The 27183-nt window shown below is 42.8% G+C and overlaps 1 protein-coding gene across 6 annotated transcripts in view; it reads right to left on the bottom strand.

Annotated features, from left to right (window-relative positions):
- Positions 1-6972: 6972 nt before the first annotated feature.
- Positions 6973-27183, bottom strand: part of Pip5k1a (phosphatidylinositol-4-phosphate 5-kinase type 1 alpha) — a 43585-nt gene continuing 23374 nt past the window's right edge. The window contains exons 3-15 of one of the 6 annotated variants that reach the window (XM_050124615.1): positions 26577-26657; positions 24005-24180; positions 22827-22944; positions 22498-22650; positions 21623-21922; positions 18427-18632; positions 17394-17477; positions 15527-15575; positions 15236-15320; positions 14098-14244; positions 13466-13595; positions 9039-9084; positions 6977-8446 (exon numbers count right to left, since the gene is read on the bottom strand). In XM_050124615.1, the coding sequence (XP_049980572.1) occupies positions 8444-8446; positions 9039-9084; positions 13466-13595; positions 14098-14244; positions 15236-15320; positions 15527-15575; positions 17394-17477; positions 18427-18632; positions 21623-21922; positions 22498-22650; positions 22827-22944; positions 24005-24180; positions 26577-26657 (1578 nt within the window). In that variant the 3' untranslated portion in view covers positions 6977-8443. Of the gene's footprint in view, positions 8447-9038; positions 9085-13465; positions 13596-14097; positions 14245-15235; positions 15321-15526; positions 15576-17393; positions 17478-18426; positions 18633-21622; positions 21923-22497; positions 22651-22826; positions 22945-24004; positions 24181-26576; positions 26658-27183 lie in introns of all 6 variants that reach the window. The other 5 variants (XM_050124618.1, XM_050124617.1, XM_050124619.1 and 2 more) reach the window with 5 other exon arrangements.

Below are 27183 nucleotides of genomic sequence, written 5' to 3'. Positions count from 1 at the left end.
ATGTTTCAATAATTATCCTATCCTAATGAGTTTAAGTCTTGTATAATAAATAACTTGGCCTAGTTGTAAGAAGAAAGTAACTACAACTATCTAGTCTTCAACCCCATTAAAGATCTGAAAAGGGAAATAATATTACTCGAGTGTGCAGGAAATGCAATCAACCAACTTCTTAAAACGTGAAACAAATGACAGAGACAACTGGCTACCTGGGCAGTCACCCAAAGTCTCATTTGTAGTGTTGGAGCAACCAACACTGGCTAAGGCCTAGAGTAACGGACAGACCATTTTCAGAGGCAGGAAATTTTTCAAAATTATCTTAACCTGTCTTGGCAAGATTTGATGGTCCTTTTTCTTGTATCCCAATGAATGTCTAGCAGACTCTTTCATGAAGCAGGAATCCCAGACGATCATCTCACCTTTAGGCAAGTTCAGCAGCCATTTTTCTATGGATCCTGTATGTCCAGTTGATCAAGCAGTCCAGGCAAGAGCACTTTTTTTTTTGCCAAAATGGCTAACCAACTGATGGGCGTGGTCGATCGGTAATTAACCAGACCAGTCTAATAAAATATATTCAGCTTTAATAAACAGAAGAAAGGGAACTTACAAACCCAGGGTTCCAGCGATTCAGGAGTGCAGGAACACAAAGAGGAAGAGCAAGCTCACACGGATGTTTTTATTGGCTTTGTGTGGCCAGGGGGACACACCTTAAGCAGCATGCGATTGGCTGAAGTCCCCCATCAACCAACTCCATAAGGAGCCTCTTTGATGCCCATCTTCCTCTTGAAGTAATTGGTGCTGCCAGGAGCAGATGTGTCTCACTGTCATGAAAAGCCCTAAGTTATTAAACATTTTAAATGTCATATTCTGGAGGTCTCTGAAAGATTTGAAGAATATCTATCTAACTGAAATATATCTCTATATATCTAGAAAACCTAACTAACATGACTACAAACTTGACTATTATCTATTTATCTATATTCCTTTTATTTTATACATTTTTTATTGATATTTATTGAGCTCTACATTTTTCTCTGCTCCCCTCCCTGCCTCTCCCCTCTCCCTTCAAACCTCCTCCAAGGTCCCCATGCTCCCAATTTACTCAGGAGATCTTGTCTTTTTCTAGTTTCTACTTCCCATGTAGATTAGATCTATGTAAGTCTCTCTTAGTGTCTGCATTGTTGTCTAAGTTCTCTGGGATTGTGGTTTGTAAGATGGCTTTCTTTGCTTTATGTTTAAAAACCACCTATGAGTGAGTACATGTGATAATTGTCTTTCTGTGTCTGGGTTACCTCACTCAAAATAATGTTTTCTAGCTCCATCCATTTTCCTGCAAAATTCAAGCTATTATTTTTTTCTGCTGTGTAGTACTCCACTGCATAAATGTATCACATTTCCTTATCCATTCTTCAGTTGAGGGGCATTTAGGTTGTTTCCAGGCTCTGGCTATGACAAACAAAGCTGCTATGAACATAGTTGAGCACATGTCCTTGTGGTACGATTGAGCATCCTTTGGATATACACCCAAAAGTGATATTACTGGGTCTTGAGGAAGGTTGGTTCCTAATTTTCTGAGAAATCACCACACTGACATCCAAAGGGGCTGTACCAGCTTGCATTCCCACCAGCAATGCAGAAGTGTTCCCTTTTCACCACAACCTCTCCAGCATAAGTTGTCTTCAGTGTTTTTGATCTTGGCCATTCTTAAAGGTGTAAGATGGAACCTCAGAGTTGTTTTGATTTGCATTTCTCTGATGACTAAGGATGTTGAACATTTCCTTAAGTGTCTTTCAGCCATTTTAGATTCCTCTGTTGAGAGTTCTCTGTTTAGGTCTGTACTCCATTTTTTTATTGGATTATGTGATCTTTTGATGACCAATTTCTTTGTGTATTTTGGAGATCAGACTTCTGTCTGATGTGGGGTTAGTGAAGATCTTTTTCCATTCTGTAGGCTGTCATTTTGTCTTGTTGACCCTGTCCTTTGCTTTACAGAGGCATTTCTGTTTCAGGAGGTCACATTTGTTAATTGTTTCTCTCAGTGTCTGTGCTACTAGGGTTATATTTAGGAAGTGGTTCCCCGTGCCAATGCGTTCAAGTGTGCTTCCCACTTTCTCTTCTATAAGGTTCAGTGTGGCTGGCTTTATGTTGAGGTCTTTGATCCATCTGGGACTTGAGTTTTGTGCATGGTGATAGATATGACTCTATTTTCATTCTTCTACATGTTGATATCCAGTTATGCCAGCACCACTTGTTAAATATGCTTTCTTTTTTCCATTTGATATTTTTTTGCTTCTTTATCAAAGATCAGATATTCAAAGATGTGTGAATTGATATCCAGGTCTTCTATTCAGTTCCATATCTATATTTCTTAATTATACATTTTTAAATGAACTGCACAAGCACAATATCTGTGTGTGTGTGTGTATATACACAGTTTAACAAAATTGACCTTAAATTTGTATCAATAAATCAAGATCCATACCCATGCAAATCTTTATAGCATATCCCCCTTTAAATGTAAAATATTATAAACAATATTTGAGAATATGGGCATAGCTCTTCTCTAAATTGCTTCTTGCTTTTAATTGGGCGAAGTAATTTTTTGAGGGGTGTTCAAACCTTTCAGGGGGTCTTTGTCCATCAAACCACTTTAGTCTGGGAAGATTCCACAGGTTCTCACCCTCTGTGGAAACAAAAAACCTCTTTTCCAAAGCAACATATCCTTAGACTCAAATTTTAAAAACAAAATACCTTTATAATATACATGCTGGTTTAGCTTAGCAGCCCATACAATGAAATGTCCCTCCATACTTAGCTCTTCAGTCAAAAAAATTCAGACACAATAATTCACTTAATCCAGACTCTCTGTGTATATTCCATCTTTACGTGGCTTATGTATTTTTACTCTATTACTTTTTAATATTTATTATCTTTTTCCCTTTAATCTGTGACTGTATGTACTCTGTCTCTTTAAAGACTGTTTTTAAACCATTTATTTTTATAACTCTCTATACTCTTCTTCTTCTCTCTCCCAAGCCTATATATTTATCCAACTCTGTGACCCATTTAAAGGTCTTTCATATCTGAATTTGTCCTATTGTGTATCTGTAATCCTTTACTGTCCAGAAGTGCTTTTTAAAAACTTAAGCAGTGCCATTGCTTAGTTACTTCCTGCTTGCCTTGCCCAGTCCAGCATGGTGGAGCTGCTTGCTGCCTCCGAGAGCCATGTGCCGTTTCTAGGCACAGTTGGTCTATGTTGCTATTAAGCAAGTTGTACCAGTCTGCTCACAGATCCCACTCAAATGCTCTGTAGCTGGACCTCCAGAAAGAGTCAAGAGTTCGTGCTGGCAACATGGCCCAGAAAGCCGGAATTTTAAAAACAATGCTGTTTTCCTGCTACTGGTGAATCAGGAAAACATCTCTTAATGGAGCCACCAGCAAAATGCTGGCTACCAAGATGCCATGCGTAACTCTGGAAAAGTCTGCTTGATACTATGGGACCGTAGGCTGAAAGATGGATGCCCCAACAATACAGAACTTTGGGTGACTGTCCAGGCAGCAAGATATCTCTGTCAAATCTAGAGTTTTGGAAGTTGCTTACAATGCAGTTTCTGTTTACTTAGGTAATATTATATCCTGGAGTCTTTGATGGAGTTGAAGAATTTATAGTTATAGTTTTCCTTAGTTATGGTAAAAGACAAAGTAGATATAAATAGTATAACTGTAATTCTTGCTTGATACCTGTTTTATTACATGTAATTTTACTATGTTAAAGTTAAAATCTTTTTTATTTAAACAGAAAAGGGGATATGGGAGTCCCCTCTATATGCTGTGATTACCATTAATGAATAAAGAAACTGCTTTGGGCCTGTAGCAGAGCTATAGGAGAACAGAGCTAGGTGAGGAAAACTAAATGGAATGCTGGGGAAAAGATGTAGGAGTGAGGGAAAAGCCATGTAGCCCTGCTGGAGACAGATGCTGGAACTTTAGCCAGTAAGCCACAGCTGTGTGGCAATACACAGATTAAGAGAAATGGGTTAAATTATGTAAGATTTAGCTAATAAGAAGCTAGAGCTAATGAACCAAGCAGTGACTTAATAGTTTTTGTGTGATTATTTCAGTTCTGGCTACTTAGTCCCAAAATAATCACACAGTTGGTCAATTTCTGTGCTAGAGGACCAGGCAGACCCGTATGGGATGGCATGTGTGTTATGTATATGGGACAAAGCCTATTCCTGATTATATCTTGAACCTGAATGAATAATGAAGTCAATTCTGTATCATCTGGTATAAATTCAGTGGTTTCAATATGCAAGACAACTCTGTATATTGCAAATGAGTAACTATATCGAGAGGTTCTTTAAAATCTCTTAGTACTACTGTGAGAATAGCATAAAATTCTGCCTTTTAGACATAATCATAAGGGCTTTGTTCCACCTTAAATCTTCTGATTTGTAACCTGCCTTTCCTATTTGCATCGGTATAAAATGTAAGGGCTTCAGTTATTGGTACATCATGCTCAATTGGGGGAAGAATCCAAGTAGTTCTCTTTATAAGGTTAATTATATTGCTTTTGGGATAATTGCTATTAATCCTTCCTAAAAAAATCAGCACAGGCTGACCACAAACTTGCTATACAGTCAGAGGATCAAGAACTTCTGATCCTTCTCCTTCCATGTCCTGAATGATGGGATACAGGTGTATAACCACAGCCTTTATGCTGTACCAGGGCTTCAGGCTTGATACTCATTGGAGAGCTATATTTTCAGGCTGTCCAACACCCACTATTTGCTGACTATCACTCACAGTACTTACGTCCCTTGCTGTATCACAGCTAATGACTTTGTGTTTTACTCCTGGACACTTTAACTCTTGATGGCCACTTTACGTCTTTTGATCTCCCCGTCTCATTAGTTGCTCAGGAGCTGCTACAAGTGTTTGTAATAACCTTTTTTTTTTTTTTAAAATCATTACTTTAGGTGTCATCAATTTATTATGGAAATTATTTACATGATGATATAATTCAGAATACCAGTAGGATGAGCAGCTTCATGTGATCCCATTTCAACAGTGACTTCAGTCCCCATATTCTCCAATAATGTCCTTGTGACCTAGAACCACCTCCACACTCTGGGATAATTCCGTCTCCAGCTTTCACACTAACTGGTTGGCCCTCTCCACCGCTTCCTTAGCCACCTCATCTCACAGCTACTACTGCTGCTTGCAGCTTTCCTGGACGCATGCTACCACCTTGCCTAGAGACTCTGCTGCGCTCCTCTCAACCAGTGCTTCCTAAACCTTGTACAGACATGATTCTAAATGATCTTCACAGAACAGGGAACACTGGTATGGAAAAGAACAATGTTTAGTTGACTTGCTTCTCTAGGCTGGCAAGACAACTCAGTCAGGAAGTACTTGCCATACAAGCACAAGAACTCGATATACAGAAGGCAGGCACAGTGATGCACACTTGTAATTAATCCCAGCACTGGTAAGAGACTGAGATGGGGATTCCTGGCGCCCACTGGCCAGCAAGACTGCCTACTCTGGTGACTTCTAGGTCAATGAGAGACCACATCTTACAAAATACAGTGGACACCACTTCTGGGAAAGGACTACTCAAGGCTTGTAGGGATAAGTCCCACCCCTTAGGGGGCGTGTTCGCCTCAGGCTAAAGTTTTCCTATAAATTTGGCGAGCGTGCTAACACAGCAGGCTCCCGGGTGTCATTTTCTTAGTTTGTGACTCGGGCCCCAGGGCTGAGTCCGAGATACACTCTGCCTTCAAAGGCTGTACTCTGGCTTCCACACACACGCAACCTGTACATTTGTGCAAACATGCAAACACACACACAAAATCTGATTCTAAAGCTTCCCCATCTTCAGGCATTAAAACGAGCCCAGATCACCAGTCTAGTTTCCTACTGAAGAGCATAACAAAAGTTTATACAATTATCTTTAAGGGGGGGAGGGGGCTGGAGAGATGGCTCAGCGCCATAGGGCACTGACTGCTCATCCAGGTCCTGAGTTCAATTCCCAGCAACCACATGGTGGCTCACAACCATCTGTAATGAGATCTGGTGTCCTCTTCTGGTTTGCAAGGACACATGTAGTACAGAATACTGTATATACAATAAATCTTTAAAAAAAAAGTTTAAGTGTTTGCCTGCATGCATATATGTGCATCATATGTGCTTGGTATCTACAGAGCTAAGAGGGTATCAGATCCTCTGGAACTGGAGTTAAAGAGGGTTGTGAGGCTCCTTGTCTGCGCTAGGAACTAAACCAGCAAGTGCTCTTAACCACAATCCTCTTTCTGGCCCCAGAAAAAAAAAAGAAGCCTTTAGCCAGGCAGCGGTGGTGCATACCTTTCCGCACCTTTAATCCCAGCACTTGAGAGGCAGAGGCAGGAGGATCTGTGAATTCGAGGTCAGCCTGGTCTACAGAGCAAGAGCCAGGACAGGCTCCAAAATAACACAGAGAAACCCTGTCTCAAAAAAAAAAAAAAAAACAAAAAAACAAAAAAACAAAGAATCTCAAATCCTTGAGTTAATAGACTGAGTTACAATCTACTCAAGAGTTCTTCAAGTTTAAACTATTGCAGTTGGGAACCGAAGCCACTGCTCTCAGCTTGAATCATACTTCAGCTGAAGGATGGGAAGGCTGGGTGAAGATTTTGTTCATGCTAACACAAACTGAGCCTGGGTGGAGGAGAAGGCTGGAGCAGAGTGGATGTGGAAAAGATCCAAGAAGGCTGGGGTGCAGCTCCGCAATCAGGCACAAGTTCTTTCTCCTTGGGTTTAGCCCTAGCACCAACAACTAATCCCATAACAAACAGCTCTAAAGACAGGGCAACAAGGGAGGTGAGAACGATCATGCACACTATGTACATGCATGAAAATGTAATAAAACCATCATTATCAGGGTAGTCAAAATATTTAAAAATGGGTCAAGTATTTGATAGAATTTTAATACATGAAAACCAGGTATTTATTCCTTTATATCGCATTTGTCATTTTCAACAATACAAAGAAGAGACAAATAGTAACACTCCATAAAAATGTTGACACCCCATGTCCTTTTCCTAATCCAAGCCCTCCCTCAAATATTCCCTCCCACCCCTTACAGAACTTTGTCCTGAATACAACACTTAAATACATCATAAATAGTAAATTATGAAAAAAAATAGCAAGAATTGTTTCTTTCCTTCTTGTAAAAAAGAACATGGCAGCAAAGACAGGCAGCCAGAAACTGGCTGGGGGTGTCTAATATAGACAGTTACTTAGGGGTAGGCTAACTTGATATCAAGGTAGGACGGACTGGAAAAGTAACAACGTGGGATTTCAACAGCCTGCCTGCAACACCATGCACCGCCCCACAGGCCGGGCCGGAGAGGAGAGGGTTTGTGAGACCCCACTTCCAGCTCTCTAACAAAGCAAGGGGCAGGTCAGGTGACATGGCGATCACCCTACTGAGGGAAGTCTGTGGCTCCCCAGGAGTTTAAGAAAATATTCTCTAACCTCATAGATACGGACTGCCTGTTACACAGACACAAATGTCCCCCTCCACCAGAGCTCCACAAAGAGCAGAATACTGTTGGAAATAAGGGAAGGACAAAGAAATCTCCTTTGGAGAATGGTCTAAAATCATTTGATAATTCTTTATATTTAGAAAAACTATTAGAATACATTCCAAATTGCAAAATAGTAATAACTGTATGACCTGGCAGTGAGTAGAGCCCTGCTGAGAAGGTCTACTCTCCTAACAAGGCTGCCCCATTGTTTAACAAAGGGTACAAGGGGCCATGCCCCTCACCGCTCCCTTGGCCCTAAGTGTGGGAGGAGAGCAGCTGCTGGCGGGGCACAGCTTTTCTACTTCAAACACTAGGGCTTTTCTCAACACTTCTACAACTTTTATCTGAGACTGACTTGAATTTACAACATGTGCTGTTTGTTCTTTTCCTTTTGTGAGGAAGAAAGAAGGCTGGGAGTAGGATCTCCCCCAAAAAGCCTTTAAAAAAAATCACTGGGGTCTTCTCGAAGACCAGAGGGAAGAGCGAAGGTGGAACCATGTCCAGCTAGTCTGTCCTGAGGAAGTAAGAGTCCAGCTCCAGGAGAAAGGTGAAGAGAAGGAAACCACCTCGTCCAGCAGCCCCACCTCCATACAGAGAATGGGGTGTGAAAAATATTCAGTTACATAGGCCATGGCTGGCCCGGGGAAAATTCATGTCACCCAATTCTGGAGCGGTGGGGACACTGCTGTCCTCAACTGTCAAAGGCACTAATGCCCAGAGGAAGGGGAGAACTGTGCTGGAGAGCCCTGCTAGCTCCACACTTCTCTCCTCTTTTGATGACCAAGAAGACGACTCAGCATTCCTGGGGCAAGGGCTGACATCTTGGTATCAAAGTGATAGTAGAATCTCGTTTCAGGTCTTCTCAGGCTCACTGCTCACTGAAAAGAGAAAGAATGTGAAGTTGACCATGAAACATGAGACACGGAGGCAGGAACAAAATCAAGTTTGTTTTGTCTTAACTAGAAAATTGACTTTTTTCCTTTTCTTTTTAGTTTCCACTTCCAAAGTATGAAGTTGTTTTTGGTTTTTGTTATTTGTTTTGCTTTTGGTTTTTTTGACACAGTGTTTCTCTGTGTAACTCTGGCCTTCCTAGAACTCACTCTATAAAATCAGGCTGTCCCTGAACTCACAGAGATCCACCTGCCTCTGCCTCCTAAGTGCTAGGACTAAAGGTGTTCGCTACCAGGCCCTGCTCCAAGTATGAGGTTTTAAAACCACAACCCTTTTTATTTTGGGGAGACAGAATCTCACTATATAGCCTTGGCTGGCCTGGAAAGATAGGCTGGCCTTAAATTCTGTCTTCCAAGTACTGGAATTAAAGGTATGTACCATCATGCCTGATCACAAAGCCTTTTAAAAGCAAGGTTCAAGGGTATACCAATATTTCCCAATCAACTTTTTGCTCTGCTCCATCAGTGATCCACTTTATACCCTGCATGCAATCGCTTTCCATAGACCCCAGGTACTCACATGAGTGAACTCTGACTCTGCAACTTCAAGCTTTTCCAAGGTTGAACTAACAAGAGAAAAAGAGAAAAGGCAGAGAATTAGAAGACAAGGGGGGGGGGGCTGGAGAGATGGCTCAGAGGTTAAGAGCATTGCCTGCTCTTCCAAAGGTCCTGAGTTCAATTCCCAGCAACCACATGGTGGCTCACAACCATCTGTAATGGGGTCTGGTGCCCTCTTCTGGCCTGCAGACATACACAAGACAGAATATTGTATATATATAATAAATAAATAAATATTTAAAAAAAAAAAAAAAAAAGAAGACAAAGGGGGTTGTGGGTGTACTCAAGTACAGCATGTAAAACCCTGGCTTCCACCCTCAGCACATCCAATCTCAATTATATTGCCTCTTCATATGTCTTTTAAGATTCACAAAACACAACTAAAGAGATGGTTCAGTTCATAAAAGGAGCCTGCTGCTCAAGCCCGGCAGCACTGTGTTGATGCATGGAACCCACACCACAGTGGAAGGATTGACTAATGCCAGAGAAAAGAAGACCTAAGAAGCTACTAAACTTAAGCCAGGCACAGTGGTACATGCACACAATTCCAGTTACTTGGAGGATTGCTAGCTCAAGGTCTATGTGGCTACAGAGTGACTTCAAGGCTATTCCAGGCAACCTTATGAAATACTGTTTCAAGATTCAAAGTCAAAGGTGGTAGCAAATACCTTTAACCCCAGCATGGAGGAGGCAGAGGCAAATGAATCTTAGCAGTCTAGTTATTATCTAAAAACTCAAACACACAAAGAGAGCTTTGGGTTGAGCATGGTGGTATAATGCTTAGTGCCTAATATAAACAGGCTCTAAATTCAATCACTAGCACTACAAAATGACAAACAAAAAAGAAGTTATGAGATTAAAAACTGTTTGCATTTGGAGAGAGAGAACACGCCACAGCATGGGGGGGGGGGGGGGGGGTAGTGTTGTGTCAGAGGACAAGCCACAAAATCAGTTCGCTTCACACCAAGTGGGTTTTGAAGGTCAAACTCTCATTAGGCCTGAAGGCAAACACCTTTAGAGGCTAAGCCATTCCACTGGCCTGAAGCTAATACATTTCTAAGTATTATTGTTTTAATTAGGTTTTTTGTTTGTTTTTTCAGACATGGTCTCTATGTAGCTGAGGGAGATTTAAACTCCTGATTCTCCTACTTCCCTTTCCCACGGGCTACAATTACAGGCATGTGCCACTGGCCTGGCTACAGTAGTACTACTCTAAAGCACTTCCACTGACCCCATTTTCCCTTCTGTCCACATGGTGGAAGGTGATCTCCAAAGCTGCTCCCAGAACTATCTGCTTCCTGACCTGTCTCCTGTCTCTACTGTGAGCTGCACTCAGAGACTTTCTTTTACAATACGATGCAGCAGAGGTACAAAAAATGTCAGTTCTGAGGCTAAGTTAAAAAAGAATATGGTGGCTTGTTCTTTTGAGACAGGGTTTCTCTGGCTGTCCCAGAACTCTCTCTGTAGACTAGGCCGACCTTGAACTCAGAGATAGATCCACTTGCCTCTGCCTCCCTAGTGCTGGGATTAAAGGACCAACACTGGCCAGCTAAGTGGCTGCTTCTTGAATGAAGGTTTTCTTTGTTTGCTCTGAAGAAAGCTAGCTATAGAAAGGAAACAACAAGCAACTAAGGAGTAAGTACCACTGGCCAAGAGTCTGTAATGAATTGAGCACCCAGTTCAACAGCCTTGAAAGAATTAGCCATATTAACCGAGCTTGTAAGATGATCCTTGCCTTACCACCCCCATCCGTTGCCAAAGTTTTTTTGTTTGTTTTTGTTTGTTTTTTTGGGGGGGGGAATTTCCCAAGACAGGGTTTGTCTAGTTTTTTTGTTTGTTTGTTAGCCTCTGGGGTCTACCTTGTAGACCACTTTGGCCTCAAAATCAGAGATCCGCCTGCCTCTGTCTCCCGAATGCTGTGATTAAAGGTTTGCGACAACACCTGATCAAACTTCTGGTTTTTTGGGGCAGGATTACCTTGGCAATCTGTACGTAGTCCATGCAGGCTGACCTCGTGATAGCCCCACGTCAGCTCCCTAGTGCTGGGCCTGAGAGCTCCCTACCTCGCTGTCCTTTCATGTGGCGCTGGAGATGAGCACAGCACCTCACGCGCTCGTTAAATGTTGTCACTGGGTTCATCGCCCAGAACTGAGGGAACGGCTTAGTTGAGACAACTGACCGTCTAAGAGTTTCACAGTAACCACTAAAGAGCCCCCGTACACCTAAACTCCTGACCCACAGAAAACAAGTCAACAATGTTACTTCTTTTATTATTTATTTTTATGTATACAGTGGTCTGTGTGCATGTCTGCCTGCACACCAGATTTCACTAGAGGGCTGTGAGCCACCAGGTGGGTGCTGGGAATTGAACTTGGGACTTCTGGAAGAGAAGCCAGTGCTCTTAACCTCAGAGAAATCTCTCCAGCCCCAACAATGTTTATTTCTAACTGCTAGGTTTTGGAGTAATTTATCATGTTAATACATAATTTGTATTAATATATAATACAAATTCCTATGTAGTGTTTCCTAACAGAAACCTCTAATGTAGCAATCCAGTGTGTAATAATGGAGCCCAGAGGCAAAGGTGCTTGTCCCCCTTGTCTACCGTGCCTCACACTGCAATACTGGTACTGGGAAGGTTGCTGTAAGCATAAGGCCAGCTTAGGTTACAGAGTCAGACATCTCAAAAGCCAATAAATAAGGCTGGTTAAACGCTCAGTTAAAGTGTTTACCACCAAGCCTGATAATCCAAGTCTGGTCCCTGGAACCTACATGGAAGGCTGTTCTCCAATATACACAATATGGCATATGTGTGCCCTCTACCCCACAAAAAAAAAAAAAAAAAAAAAAAAAAAACACATGTGAAAAAAATTTAAATTCAAAAATAAAGGCGTAAGTCTGGCAAGGTAGTCTATGTCTTTAACCCTAACACCGAGGAGACTGAGGCAGGTGGAACTGTGAGTTGTAGTAGCCATCCTGTGTTGTGGGATTCATTCAGCCAATAGCAGGGCAATCCCATAACACCCTATCTACACAGCAAATTCCAGGCTAGTCAAAGTTCCATAGGTTGAGACTTTTTCTAAAACAACAAAACAAAGAGTGAGATGATGTAACTAGCATGTATAAAGTCTTAGGTTCTATCTTCAAGTACCACTAAGAAAAACAAACAGAAGCTGCAGTATTATCTCAGACATTTTAACCCTAAAAGCATAGGGCATATGAGGAAGGCAGCTGTGGACTGCAGAGATGGCTAACTTACTGCTCTGGCATAGGACCTGAGTTCAGTTCCTAGCATGCATCCAACTCACAACCACCTGGAACTCCAGTTCCAAGCGAGCCAATGCTAGTCCCTGTGGCACCTGGCATATGATACACAGATATACATGGAGAAAAAAATACTCATACACATAAAATAAAGGGAAAAATAATTAGAAAAAAAAAGAGAAGAAAAAAAGCTATTTGTGAACAAGGCTTTTATCTAATGGAGTAAACCTAGTAAGAGTCACAAGAAGGAATGACTCTTTCCTAGAATTCTACCAGCAGAAACAGAGCTAACTTACCAAGAAGTCCTGAGACAGAGCAACACCAAGAGACTACTAGAGGCTGCTACCCAAACAAACACGCACGCACACACACAGAGTTAAAATTTTCTTATAAAAGTTGTGGGGTTTTGGTGGGGCAGGGTCTCACTCTATAATGCTGGCTGGCCTTGAACTCAGAAATCTTTCTGCCCCAGAATACCCAGTTATGTTCCTTTTTCTTTTCTTTTTTTTTTTCTTTTTGGATTTTCAAGACAGGGTTTCTCCGTATCTTTTGGTTCCTGTCCTGGAACTAGCTCTTGTAGACCAGGCTGGCCTCGAACTCACAGAGATTCGCCTGCCTCTGCCTCCCGAGTGCTGGGATTAAAGGCGTGTGCCACCACTGCCCGGCCCAGTTATGTTTCTTATTTTAAGTCATAAAGTATAGGAGTAATTTATTATGATGTAAAAGATAACAAACTAGGTGACAAAATTGTCATGATTATTCTACTAGCCTCTTGAATGCTTGACTGTAACCCCAGGACATAGGAGACTGATTATACAGAAGGATCGCCCATCTGAGATAAGCACGTATTCAGTGAGACTGTCTCAAAAACAACCAAGCAAACAATAAACTTTCTCTCTCTCTCCTTTCTATTTGTGTGTTTTAAGACAGGGCTTCTCTGTAGCCTTTGCTGTCCTGGAACTCACTAGGTTGGCTGGCTTTGAACTCTGAGATCCACCTGCCTCTGCCTCCCCAGCACACTACAACATCCAGCACAGACTCTTGAAAATCATCCAAATGAAAATTTCTGAGGACCTGAGAGAGATTATACAAAGTAACAGGCCAAAAAAAAAAAAAAAAACCAACCTCAAATTTAGTGTTTGCAAAGGCTCTCCAACTACAAGTGAGAAACTGGGACCGGGAACAGGTGAGCCCTCACTGATTTCTTCCAAAGGTGGAGTCTGAGGTAAGACATCAGGGCGCCCATGGTGTATATCTGGAGAAAAAAGAAAATCGATAAACTAGAAATCAGTCAATAAATAAAGGATAGTATAGTAGTCAGGGAAATACAGGGAAAACAAGTAGTGATTTAGAGGGGCGTGGTGGTGCATTCCTGTAATTCCAGTACTTGGGAGTCTGAGAAAGGAGGGTTATGAGGTTGAGGTCAGCTTGGCTACAAACATAGTGAGAACCCGTGAGAACCCGTCTACAAACAAACAGCTGAGCATGGTGGCGCATGCCTTTAGCCCCAGCACTTGGGAGGCAGAGGCAGGAGGATCTGAGTTTGAGACCAGCCTGGTCTATGGAGTGAATTCCAGAACAGCTAGGGCTACACAGAAAACCCTGTCTCAGGGGGAGAAAACAAAAAACCAAGACAAGTTAGCAAGTTAGTTTCTATTGCATAGAAACGGGGAATAGAGTCCTGGCCAGAGAACATGAGACCTCAGATGAAGGGAGGGAGTGTCCAAATGCAAGGGGACCCCAGCCCTGGCGCTGACCTGGCTCCACTTCGGCCTTTGTAGTCACTTGTGCTTTGTGTTCCCCAGAGACCGGTGGCTGGTAAGTAATGCAGGAGTTGCCGCTGGGGCCTGATCGCCGAGAGAAAGACGAGCCAGACCGAAACTTTTTGGAAGGAGAAGGCTTCACTTCAAAAGGGAAAGAAAGAGCCTACTTAGCACCCACCTCAGAAACCATCACCAAGACAGACAAGACACAACTGCTAGTATCCCCAACACATACACAAAGTAGTTCTCAAGCAAAGGCAGAAAACGGGTTAATGTCAGAAAAGGTGGCCTATAGAGTACTACTGCTAGGAGAAGAAGAGACAAGTCACCTCACTCTGGAAAGAAACAGAAAACTTAAGACAAAGCGACATGAACACAGCTTTCTGCTCAGCTTCACTGATGGAGTGGACTTGTTCTTTACTAGCATCACCCAATAAAAGTACAGACAGCACATCTCTACCCCTTCCTAGTCCTGATGCACCCAGCACTGTGATTTACCCTGGGGCTCACTCTGATTCTGGGCCTCACAGCCTGTCTGTGATGTCTACGCCTTCTTCACCTCACTAAGGGACAGCTGATGCCTATGATGACAGCAAAGGAGGAAGACTTGAATCTGCCAGTGTCAAAACACAGAATTTGAAAAAAAAAAAAAAATTGGTACTTGTGTATCAAGAAAGTGGAGGGGAAAGACTAAAAACTCCATCAACAGTCATCAACAAGGCTTCAACCACTTGAACTAACCGGATAATTCCTGGGCCCTGGACATATGGAAGGAAAGTTAAGAACACTGCTAACATCCTTGCCTGTTCTTTTCTACACAAAAGTCTGTTTTTAGACACCCGAGCCTGTGTCACAAAGTCTACAGTGACAGCTACACATTTTTTTCCAGTCCCACAATCCCCAGAAATGGCCCTCACCTCAGCGATACATGTAGGGAGAGCCAAGGGGGAGCAGCAACTCGGAAACGACTGGGACAGACAGTGACTGACACAAAGACGAGAAGCAGCGCTCACAGGACGTAGGCAGAGCAGGAGAGGCCTCTGGCCTTGGCAGCTCCCTGACAGAGGTGTCCTGCCCACCATCTCTTGGGGTAAGGGAGCCACTGAGGGGTCATCTGGTAGAAGCCACTTACAGGGAATCTTCTTGAACACTGTGTTGCACATGAAGCGCTGGAACCGCTCAGCATAGAAGCCTGGCCGATGCACTGATACTGTGTCCTGTTGAACAGAAGAGATGACTACAGAGTTAAACAGAAAGGCCCAGAAAGAGGCTGTGTCATCCAAGGACCTTGTTCCCTTACACTGAAACCCTACCAGAAATGAGATGAATAATACACATAAGAAATGAATAATACATAGACTACACTTGAGGGGACAAAAGAAATCGAGATGTGGGGAGGCCTTTAGCTAACTGCTATACTCACCCCATCGTGTACCAGTGCTTTCCAAGAGTGCTCTAACTTCTTAACAAACCTGCCAAGAAAAATGTGTATCACATATTGTCTTTAAATGAAAGACCACTATAATTACTTATTTTAAAGGGCTAAGAGACCATGATATCAGAGAACCTTAAAAAAAATAAACACAGGCCGGGCGGTGGTGGCGCACTCCTTTAATCCCAGCACTCGGGAGGCAGAGGCAGGCAGATCTCTGTGAGTTCGAGACCAGCCTGGTCTACAGAGCTAGTTCCAGGACAGGCTCCAAAGCCACTGAGAAACCCTGTCTCGAAAAACCAAAATAAATAAATAAATAAACACAGGGCAAGTATACCCATTGTGGTATACTGGCTCCTGAAGAACCACCATGGTAGCACTTATTCCACATGGAGACCAATGCTGTTTCTAGCTAAGCCAATTAAATGAGCAGGAGTAATGAAACACTTGCCAACATGTACGAGGCCCTGGGTTCAATTGCTGGAAAAGCAAAGCCAAACAAAATTAATTAATTGTAAAGGAAAGGCAGGATTAGGTAATAATAGCACATGCCTGTAACCAAGCACTTGGGAGACTGGGTCTAGAGGATTATCGTGAGCTCCAGGTCTGCCTGGGCTACATGTGAGACCCTGTCTGAAAAACAAAAACAAAACTCAGAACAACCAATGAACCAGAAGAGAAAAAAGAAAACAAAGCTAAAGGAATAGAAGGGTAAAGCTGAGGGAGTGTAGCTACACTTGTGTAAGAGGGCTGGTGAGATGGCTCAGGGAATAAAGGTGCTTGCTACCACATCTGATAACCTGAGTTTAATCCCCAGAATCCACAAAATGGAGAGAACCTACTCCCACAAGTTGTCCTCTGTGGCATAAACATACACAAACACACACAATAGATAAATAGGCGTAACACAATTTTAGTGATAATAATGGGTCTATCAATACTGAACAGTCAGTCAACTTTAGTACTGCAATGTCAGGACCGTTTGCAGCTCCTCCCTCATCCCCACTCCACTGTCACAGGCTTGTAGATACAGAAACCCTATCTTCCCCTTGTGGAAATGAGAACATGCTCCCAGCTGTCTCCCTGTATGGAGGATGACTCAACCCCCAGGTTTCTCACAGAGAGTCAGGGCAGATGGAGTGCTCTGCCCTATGCGTCTGAGGACTGACTCAGTATCCACAGAAAGTATGTATCATGTTGAAGAGACGGTAAGCCAGAAAAGCCAGGGAATAAAGTGCCTAAAACCTAAAGGTAACCGGCCTGTGACTTACTGTTCTTGCATTAGATAGAACACATCTAAAGCAGGCAGAAGTGGCACAGGCCTTTAATTCCAACACTTGGGAGGCAGAAGCAGGCAGATCTCTGAGTCTGAGGCCAGCTGGTTTAAAGAGGGAATTCTAGGACAGCTCAGGCTACACAAACACTGTCTCAAGAGAAAAAAGAAAAAACACACATATCTAAAAGTATGCTGGGGAGTGGACATATGGCTCAGCAGTTAAAAGCACTTGTTGCTTTTGCAGAGGATTTTTTGGGTTCAGTTCCCAACACCTACATGGTGACTTACCCTCCTCTGACCTCCATGGGTACCAGACATTCAAGGGGTACACATACATAGACCAAGGTAAAACACATTTATAAAATAGGAAAGGGAAATTAAAAAAAAAAAAAAGAAGAAGGTGGGGTGGCAGTGGTACACACTTTCAATCTCAGCACTCAGGAGGCAGAGACAGGTGGATCTCTCTGAGCTCAAGGCCAGCCTTGTCTTAAAATAACCAAAGGAAAATAAATAAATAAAGAACCTTGAGTGGCCACATCTCAATGTGTCCTCTCCTCAATCTGTGATACACACGCCCCTCACCTGTAGGACTGCAGAATATCAATGATGCCAATATAAAGCAGGAGCCTTTCCCCTTTGTTATTCCGGGCAGGGATGCCACCCATGCTGGGGAAAGCAAAAGGATAAGAGTTAGAAAAGTCTGTTCAGTAGCAGCTAGAGGCTCCTCCTAACCTCCAGACAAACCTGGACATGGAACTAGGAACTATATATAACTGACACATCTCCACACTAAGCCCCTCTGAATCATGTGTGATTATCTCCTTCCATTTCTTTCACATAGCTCCAAAGAGACGGAAACCACGACTACTCAGCAATTTTGGAACTAGTCCCCAAATAAAAACAAACATGCTGGTCCTTTTCTATCTAAGTTGTTCCCACTGGGATACTTTTCGTGGCAGTCATGTTATAAGACATCTAAAAAAATGAAACATCTGAAAATTTTCATAACCATAGTTATTTTATAAACCCAAGGCAGTACCAGGCCTTCCGCAAAGAAGCCTACAGGAAGCTGTGATCAAAGTTCTAATGTGAGCCAGCCTGTGGTGGTGCACGTCTTTAATCCCCAGCACTCAAGGAGGCAGAGCTCTGTGAGTTCCAGGATAGCCAGGGTCTGTTACACAGAGAAAATGTCTCAAAAAAAAAAAAAAAACAAAAAACCAAAGTTCTATGTGAGCTGGGTGGTAGTAGGGAACACCTTTAAATCCAGAAGAAGTAAGGGGATCTCTGAGTTTGGGCAGACTGGTCTACAGAGGTAATTCCAGGACAGCCAGAGCTATACAGAAATCCTAATGTGCACCTCGGCTTCTAAGGGCAGGCATTTTAATCTTAGGCAACTCTTTCTCATATGAACTGCAAATTCAGACATTTTCCTTTCCTCATATTCTTTTATTTTCTCCCTCTTGTATCCTTATAAAAGAAGGGTCAATGGCCCCACGAGCATTAATGCTGCTGGCCTCACTGAGGGATCAAAGCTGCTCTTCTCCAGATGAAGGTGCCTTCGAGAAAAAGTACTGTGAGGATATGTGTGAAAGGTGCTTCTCCCAAGCCCACTCACTGGTCCTCGGTCTCCACGGTACCACCCCGTCGAGCCTCGCCCTGGATGGATTCCATAGCTGTGGAATAGAGAGCCTTCTGCGGGGCTGGCCTGCGAGTGTCAACTGAGTGTTGTGCTTCATTGTTTATGGGCTCTCGCTGGGCATGATCCATATTGTGGATTGACATCAGGAGGCTATAGTCCATTATCTTGAAGCTCTGTAGCACCTAATGGTGAGAGAGGACAGCATGATCATGAGGGATCAGGACTCTTCAAGCTCTCACCACTTTCAAAACCTAACTAAACTTGACAAGGGAGATAACCATAGGCTCAGTCTTTGCTCTTAAAGAATGTATCACTCTGGTAGGTCTTTAGTTACACTCCTTCTTACCTTTCTCCCATTTGAGTAATATTAACTACTGAATAGTAATAACAATTTTCTGCAGTACTAGAAATTGATTACATGCCTCTGGCATATATCACTAAACTACATCTCCAGCCTCCCTTAACCCTTTAATTTTTGAGTTATGGTCTCACCAAGTTCCCCATAATTGGAATTAAGGCCCAAGCCACCACAGAGAGTAAGTACCCAGTGCAACTTTTTTTTTTAGTTCATTTTGTCATTTATGCAAAGAACATTCTCTTTTTCCATGAACAAGGACTATGTATCTCTACTGTAAGGAATTTGTAACAACAGGTAGGCATCTTATCTAAGTCCAGCTCCTAGTACTGCCTAAGCCTGCAAACTCAGAACTTGGGAGATAGGACAAGGAATTCAAGGTCATCCATAGCTATATAGGAAAGACAAAGATAGCTTGGGCTACCTAAGACCCAATCTCAAAAAACCAAGGGGGAAAGAGTACACTACATGACAGACCTGGGTGAGAGCAGATCTGTAGAGGGACTTAATACAATCAGCTTCAATTCAGCTCAACATTTACTGAATATAAATATTAAAAATAAGCGCAATACAGCAACACGGTACAAATGTTTACATGGTAGAAGACCACAGAGGAGGTTAAACAAAAATCACTGAGCCAGGTGGCGGCGGCACACATCTTTTATCCCAGCACTTGGGAGGCAGAGGTGGAAGAATCTGAGTAAGTTCGAGGCCAGGCTGGTCTACATAGCAAGTTCCAGGACAGCCAAGCTACACAGAGCTAAAGAGAAATCCTGTCTTAAAAACAAGACCAAGTAGATAAAGTAAGAAAAACCACTATAAAAGTCTAGAGTAAGAAGTACACCTCCTGCACAAGGAGGTACAACCTGATACCACTGAGATAAAATGCACACGCTGGTGTGGCCAATGAAAGAGGCTGACAATGACAGGCATGATGCATCACACCAAGGACCTGGATGGCATCTGTCAGTCTGTTAACATGTTCTGTTCCCTAGCACAGGCTGACATTGGCTCCCATGGCTTACTCTGACAGTGCTGTTCAACCAAGGGTGCCATTGATAAGAAGAAAGAAGATGGATGAGGAGTGGTGGCTACAACTGTCTGAGTAAGTTATAACAGCTATCGACTCATTTAGTTGAGCAGTCTCTAGCCTTTGAGACTGAAGGAAACAAACTAAAATGAGCATCATAGAGGAGGTAGCACAGAGTGAGCAAATAAGGGCACGGACGTGGCAACATGAAGAGGTAGAACAGGATGGACCGCCCCAGTCATCTGCTGAGAAACAAGCTGGAGAGATGGAGGCTAAGAGTATGGTTTAGGGACAGGCGATAGTGGCACACACACATTTAGTCCCAGTATCAACAGGCCTGAGTTTGAGGCTACCCTAGTGTACACAGTGAGTTCCAGGACAGTCAGGGATACATGGAAAAGCCCTGTCTCAAAAAAACAAAAGAGAGAGGGAGAGAGGTTTAGACAGCTAGGCATAATGTCTTTTACTTTTAATTCCCAAACTAGGGAAACAGAGTCAGGAGGATCAGCTGGAGGTTAGAGGCAATGAAATGCCTGCTGGGAAGAACAGGAGACAGAATAAGTAATGCTGATGGTCTAGACAAGTGGTTCTCAACCTGTGGGTCACGACCCCTTTAGGAGGTTGAACAGCCCTTTCACAGGGGTCGCCTAAGACCATGGGAAAACACAGATATTTACATTATGATTCATAACAGTAGCAAAATTACAGTTAGGAATAAAAAATTTTATAGTTGCAGTTACCACAACATGAGGAAATGTATTAAAAGGTCAAATCGTTAGGAGGGTTGAGAACCGCTTATTTAGGAAACATTACAAATCAGCAGAGCCAGTGTACAGCTGTGTAGTGATAACAGCATTCAAATTTCTGAGATATAAATTTGGATTTGGCATGCAAGACCAAAATTTAAAGAATAATGACTCTGTAGTACAACTAAGTTAAAAGTTTTCCTACGAATGCTAGGCTATTTCAACAAGGAACTACACACACACACACACACACACACACAGAGCCCAGGTGGAGAGGGTAAATAACAAAGGTAATGGAAAGGTCCAGCATTGAGCTAATGTAAAAGTAATCTAAAATGCCATCTGGGGGTGGGGAAAGGCTCAGTGGGAAAAGTGCTCATTGAACAAACATGTGGAGTTGAGTCTGGGTCCCCAGCACCCACAGAAAGGCACGAGAGAGCACACATGTAATGACCCCAGTACTGTGAGGGAAGGCACAGGCAGATCTCAGTGGTTAGTTGGTCAGCCACATTAGCTGAAATGGTAAGTTCCGGTTCAGTGAGAGAAAGAAAGTGACATCAAGGAAGACTCCCACTGCTGACCTCTGGCCTCTACAAGTCCACACACAAGCAAGCATATACCTTTACATAAGTGACAGAGCCTGTGCTTCACAAGGTAAAGTACAACTGCATCCAGCACACACACATATACATTCCCCAGAATAAAAAACAAAATAATAAAAAGCAGCCCAGAACACAGAGAGCAAATGATCAGAGTTCCACCTCCCATAGACTAAATGCAAAGAATCACTGAGGTTTTTCTTTGGGTTTTGTGTGTATGTTTCTTTTTTTCCCCCCAGTTTTTCAAGACAAGGTTTCTCTGTGTAATAGTCCTGGCTGTCTACCTTTGTAGACCAGGCTGGCCTCAAACTGACTCACAAGAGATCCTCCTGCACCTGCCTCTGCCTCCCAAGTGCTGGGATTAAAAGGGTACGACACCATCACCCAGCAAGGTTTTTCAATGATTTCTGTGTCTGAAATAGAGAAAAATATAGCAACTTACCAAACAGTCACGCTGCAGAGTCTTACACAGAGCATTGTACATGTCAGCATCTAAAAAAAGACCATCAGGGATATCTTGTAGGAAGTCCAGGTCTTTAAAAGTGGGAAGAGGCTTCTCTCGTTCTTTCTGAGAAGCCCGCCGTTTATAAGTTGAACCCTTCAGGTCATATTTCATATGCATTCTGACTGACCGAGGTAAGAGATTGTTCATCACCACAATTCGTATGTTCTTGCCGCCTGCTTGCACACAGTATAGTCCATAGAATTTAGGCAGCAAAGTTCGAGGGTTTTGGTTAAGATTCTAAGGCAAAAAAGGAAGAAACGGTAGAGCAAGTTAGCTGATTCTCATGAAAGTTAAGGCGAAAGCTGCTACCTACTGCTCCTTTGCTCTGCAAGGGATTTAGGTAAAATGTGCTGACCTGCATATTCATTCAGAATCTCTCCTGGCATCTAAGAGAGTTTAAAGAGAGAATAGTATTAAGCCAGGCAAGGTGGTGGTTGCCTATAATCCTGATTCCACAGAGGGCAGCGGGAGATTCAGGAACCCAAAAACGGCTTTGGGCTACACAAGAAGATTTAGTCTCAAAACAAACAAAACACCAGAGTGCTTGCTACCTTAGCATTCACAAAGCCTAGGGTTCAATGCTCAACACCACTTAAACCTAGCTGGTGGCAACACACACATAATTCCAGTACTTGGGAAGCAGAAGCTGAATGATCATGGCCAGCATGAAAGATACTATCTCAAAAAAACAAAAGCACCCAAGAGGAAAAAAAAGTCTGTCTTGACTTTTATCTCTAAGTAAGATCAGACCCTGACATTAAGGACCCTCAGTGGTACTGCTGAGGATAGCCTCTCCAGTGCTCCCCACTCACCATATAGTATCCGGGAAGCAACTTCTGCAGAAATTCTGCTTCTTTATGCTGGACTGTCTTAATGATGAATTCATCATCACTGGACACATAGAAGAGGGAACCACTAGCTCCAGAGTTGGAGAGTTCAATCAATGGCTCACTGCAAAGGGAGTACTGAAAATAAAAGAAGACATTAAGGGCCAGATAAGCCAGGCCCTGCCCACCACAGAACTTAGGTACAGATAAACATTCATTCAAAAGAACACTAAAGCAAGATGGTGGAAGAGGGAAATTCCTCTTGCCATATTCCCTGGATCTTAGAATCACAGGGTTTGTGACTAGAAACTTACCAAGTAATCATCAGGCCGGATGCCAAACAGCTCTCTAAAGTAACGGAAGGCAACAGGTGCATAGGTCTTGAAACGGAAGTCATTGTAATGATGAGCCGGTGTCAAGTTGCTCCCTTCACTGTGAGGTTGAATATAAAGAAATCTTTACTTGCCAGACACCAATACCCATGAAACTTACCCTGGGCAGATGCTGAAAGGGATGCCCAACAATACTTCTCAGAGACACAAGGGGGATGAAGATGAATTAATTTATGGGACAAAGGTAAAAAAGAGAATAAGTCATAGGACTACTTACATTATTTGGGTTTTTTTGTTTTGTTTTGTTTGTTTTTTTTTTTTTGTTGTTGTTGTTGTTGAGACAGGGTCTCACTATGTATCCATAGTTAGGCTGGCCTCAAACTAACAGAGATCAATTTGGTTTCCGCCTCACAAATGGGACCACCAAACACAACTAATTCTGTGTGTATGAATGTTTTGCCTACATGCACGCTGTGCACCATAAACCTGCCTGGTGGTTTTGGAGGCCAGAAGTGTCAGATCCTTTGGAACTGGAGTTACAAATGATTTGTGAGCCAAAATGTGGGTGCCAGGAAATGAACCTAGGTCTTTTGAAAAAGCAGCAAGTGTTCTAAATCACGGAGTCATCTATCCAGCTCTGAAAACTTATTAGATTACATTTATTCAGAGTGTGTGTGTGTGCACACGCGATGCATACATGCTTCGGTACATGTGTTAAGTCAGAGTAAAACCCACAGGATGCAATTATCCCCATCATGTGAGCCCTGGGAAGCAAACTCAGGTCGTCAGGCTTTACCTTCACCTGCTGAGCCATCTCACCAGCCTTACTATGGTTTTTGTTTTTAAAGATTTATTTATTTATGTATACAATATTCTGGCATATATGCCTAAACACAAGAAGAGGGCACCAAGCCCATTATAGATGGTTGTGAGCCACCATGTGGGTGCTGGGAAATTGAACTCAAGGCTACTGGAAGAGCAGCCGGAGCTTTTAACCTCTGAGCAATCTCTTAAGCCCTTTTTTTTTTTTTTTTTTTTAATGTAAGACATCCCATTGACCAGAGGTACAGCAAAGTCTGCTCTCTAAACTGTCTGGTCCCATTTACCCTATTTATAACAAGGTTAAGGACTGACAAACACATTAGACCCCTTAAAATTACCGAGGTTGATTTGAAGAAAGTCCTACTGTGTATTGACCTCTGTACCTGGGAAAGAAGATACTCTCCACCACGTAGAAGTCTTGCATGAGGACATCTCGCTCTGGTTTGGTACTCAGGCTGCCCACAGTGTGGGTGATGCCTAATTGGATGGCACCTTTCAAGGCTGATGAAGTTGTCTAACAAACAGTAAAGAAATTACAGAAAATGTTGTAATATCAAGTCTACCCAAAGTCTGGGCATGGTGGCACAAGCCTATAATCCCAGAACAGAGAAGAAGTATCTTAAGTTCAAGGCCAAAGACCCTGTATTTCAACTCTGAATCCCCTAAAAGAAAAACAAACAAACAAAAGCCTAACCATACCAAAAATGACCAGGGAAACATCTGGGCATGGAGGAACATATCTGGAATTCTACCACTTAAGTGGTTAAGACAAGAAACAAATTTAGATCAGCTTGAGCTATACCTGATCTTAAGAAACTAAACCAATCAACCAAACCCACAAAACTCATGATGGAAATGTAAGAAAAAACACTTGAAAGCAAAGGCCCTTCCACCAATAGTTTAGATAGAATTTAGGCTACCCCAGCCCTCCACTTGGCAGTTACACCTAGAAATGATTAGGAACAGTAAAGATCCAGAGTAGCCAGGGAGGACCACCTGTGCCGGCCTCAGTTAGGGAAAAGCTTCATATTACTACTATCTGCCTTTTTATTTTGTATTGGGCCCCTCCAAACATTTTAGTCATCTAATAAAGAATGTAACGAAAATTAACAGATTCTGATTTGACTGCATACTTAGAGAAGCTTTGGTCCTCTGAAAGAAGGACAAGAACACTAAAGTAGTGAAAACACACAAAAAACCTTTTGCTTTGTTTTGTGAAACAGGGTTTCTCTGTGTAGCCCTGATTACTAGAACGCACTCTATAGCCCAGGCTGGGCTCAAACTCACAGAAATCTGCCTGCCTTCTGAGTGCTGGGATTAAAGGCAGCCATGAAAACCCTCTTATTAAAAAAGAAAACACAGCCAGGAATAGTAGTGTATATCTTTAATTCCAACACTTGAGAGGCAGAAGCAGATGGATCTCTGGGCACTGGAAGGCCAGGGTGGTCTACATAAGAGTTTCAGGTCAGCCAAGACACACAGACAGACAGACACACACACACAAAACCATCACACATGAAAAATTTAACTTGTGTATGGGTGTTTTGCCTGAATGTATGTCTATGCACCACATGCAAGCAGTACCCTGGTCAGAAGGGATCCAATACTGTGGGACTGAGGATACTGGAGACTGGTTTCTAGTCACTTCGCAAATCACCATTGTTAGAATGTACAAACTTGCGGAGCCGGGCAATGGTGGTGCATGCTTTTAATTCCAGCACTCGAGAGGCAGAGATAGGTGGATCACTGTGAGTTCAAGGCCAGCCTGGTCTACAAGAGCTAGTTCCAGGACAGACTCCAAAGCTACAGAGAAACCCTGTCTCAAAAAACCTAAAAGAAAGAATGCACAAACTTGCTTGGTAATACCAGGCATCTTGAGACTAAAATTTCAAATTAATTAGAATCAAAAAAGCAATATCTCAGCAGTTAAGAGCACTGGCTGCTCTTCCAGAGGGCACAAGCAACCACATAGTGACTCACAATTGCAACTGTTATGTAATTCCAGTTTTTTTTTCGATTTTTTTTTTTTTTGTTTGTTTGTTTTTCGAGACAGGGTTTCTCTGTGGCTTTGGAGCCTGTCCTGGAACTAGGTCTGTAGACCAGGCTGGTCTCGAACTCACAGAGATCCGCCTGCCTCTGCCTCCTGAGTGCTGGGATTAAAGGCGTGCGCCACCATCGCCCGGCTATGTAACTCCAGTTTGAGGGGACCCAAACACCCTCTCTGGCTTCTTTGGGCACCAGGCATGTGGTGGTACACAGACATACATGAAGACAAAACATGCATAATACTAAAAATAATAATAAATTCAGCCAGGCAGTGGTGGTACATTCCTTAAGCCCCAGCATTCAGGAGGCAGAGGAAGGTCAGTCTGGTTTACAGAGTAAATTCCAGGATAGCCTGGTCTACACAGTGAATTCCAGGCCAGCCAAGGCTAAACAGAGAGACCTTGTCTCAAATAAAACAAAACCAAACCACAAACCAAATAAATAAATAACAAGGAAAACCAAATGGAGTGGTTTGTAGAGAGCAGTATCAAGAACAGCACTAGCCATGCCAGGCAGTGCAAACCTCTGCACTTGGGAGGCAGAGGCAGGCAGAGCTCTGTGAGTTCCAGGACAGGCTCCAAAGCTACAGAGAAACCCTGTCTTGAAAAACCAAAACAAAACAAACAAAAAAGAACAGTACTGGCCAGACCTGGTGGCTCACACCTATAATCTAAGCACTTGAGAGGCTAAGACTACCAGGAGTTCAAGGTCAGCCTCAACAACAAAGTGAGTTCCAGGCCACCAAGTGTTAGAATGAGACACCATCTCAAAAAGAGCAAACTATAACAAAAACCAACATGGTAACAGTACTGCTCCTGGTGTGTTATCAAAGTAAGGCATTCCATCTAGTCTGTCCAGACTTACCTTTTTATATGTAGTCTCTCCAGAAGAATCAACACCTCGGTGGCCTATTTTCTTGACAGGCATGACAGAGGCATAAGGTCCCTAAACAGAAAGAATCAAAATTACCATATGGCCAAGTAGTGGTATACACTTATAACCCCAGCATTTGGAAGGATGAGTTAACTTGTTAGTGCAAGGCTATCTTAGGCTACACAGTGAGCTAAATGTTAACCTGTGGTACATAGTTGTGGCGGTCTCCAAAGCCCAAAAAGACAATAGTTTCTCATTCCCACATAATATGATAAACAGTTAAAGTGATAGTATATAAAAATAATGAGTCTGGAAACATGGCTCAGTAGTTAAGGACACTTGTTGCTCTTAGAGAGGCCCCAGGCTTACAAGCCCCTTAACTCCTGCACCAGGGGATCTGAAGTCCTCTTCTGATCTCTTTGGGCACCAGGCATGCACAAGAGCATATACATAAATGCTAGGAAAGCATTTATACAAGTAAAATAAACAACCATCCCACTCTCTGTCCCCCAAACAAACCAGGAGGTTGGGAAAAGGTTCAGGGTTAAGAATGTCTGCTGCTCTTCCGGAGGACACTGGGTTCAATCCCAGCACCCAC

Source organism: Alexandromys fortis, unplaced genomic scaffold, assembly GCF_014885135.2.
Source record: "Alexandromys fortis isolate MF-2015 unplaced genomic scaffold, M_Fortis_MF-2015_v1.1 scaffold_218, whole genome shotgun sequence".
Classification (NCBI taxonomy): domain Eukaryota; kingdom Metazoa; phylum Chordata; class Mammalia; order Rodentia; family Cricetidae; genus Alexandromys; species Alexandromys fortis.
The sequence above is the reverse complement of the archived record's forward strand: the minus strand, read 5'-3'. Positions and strand labels throughout refer to the sequence as shown.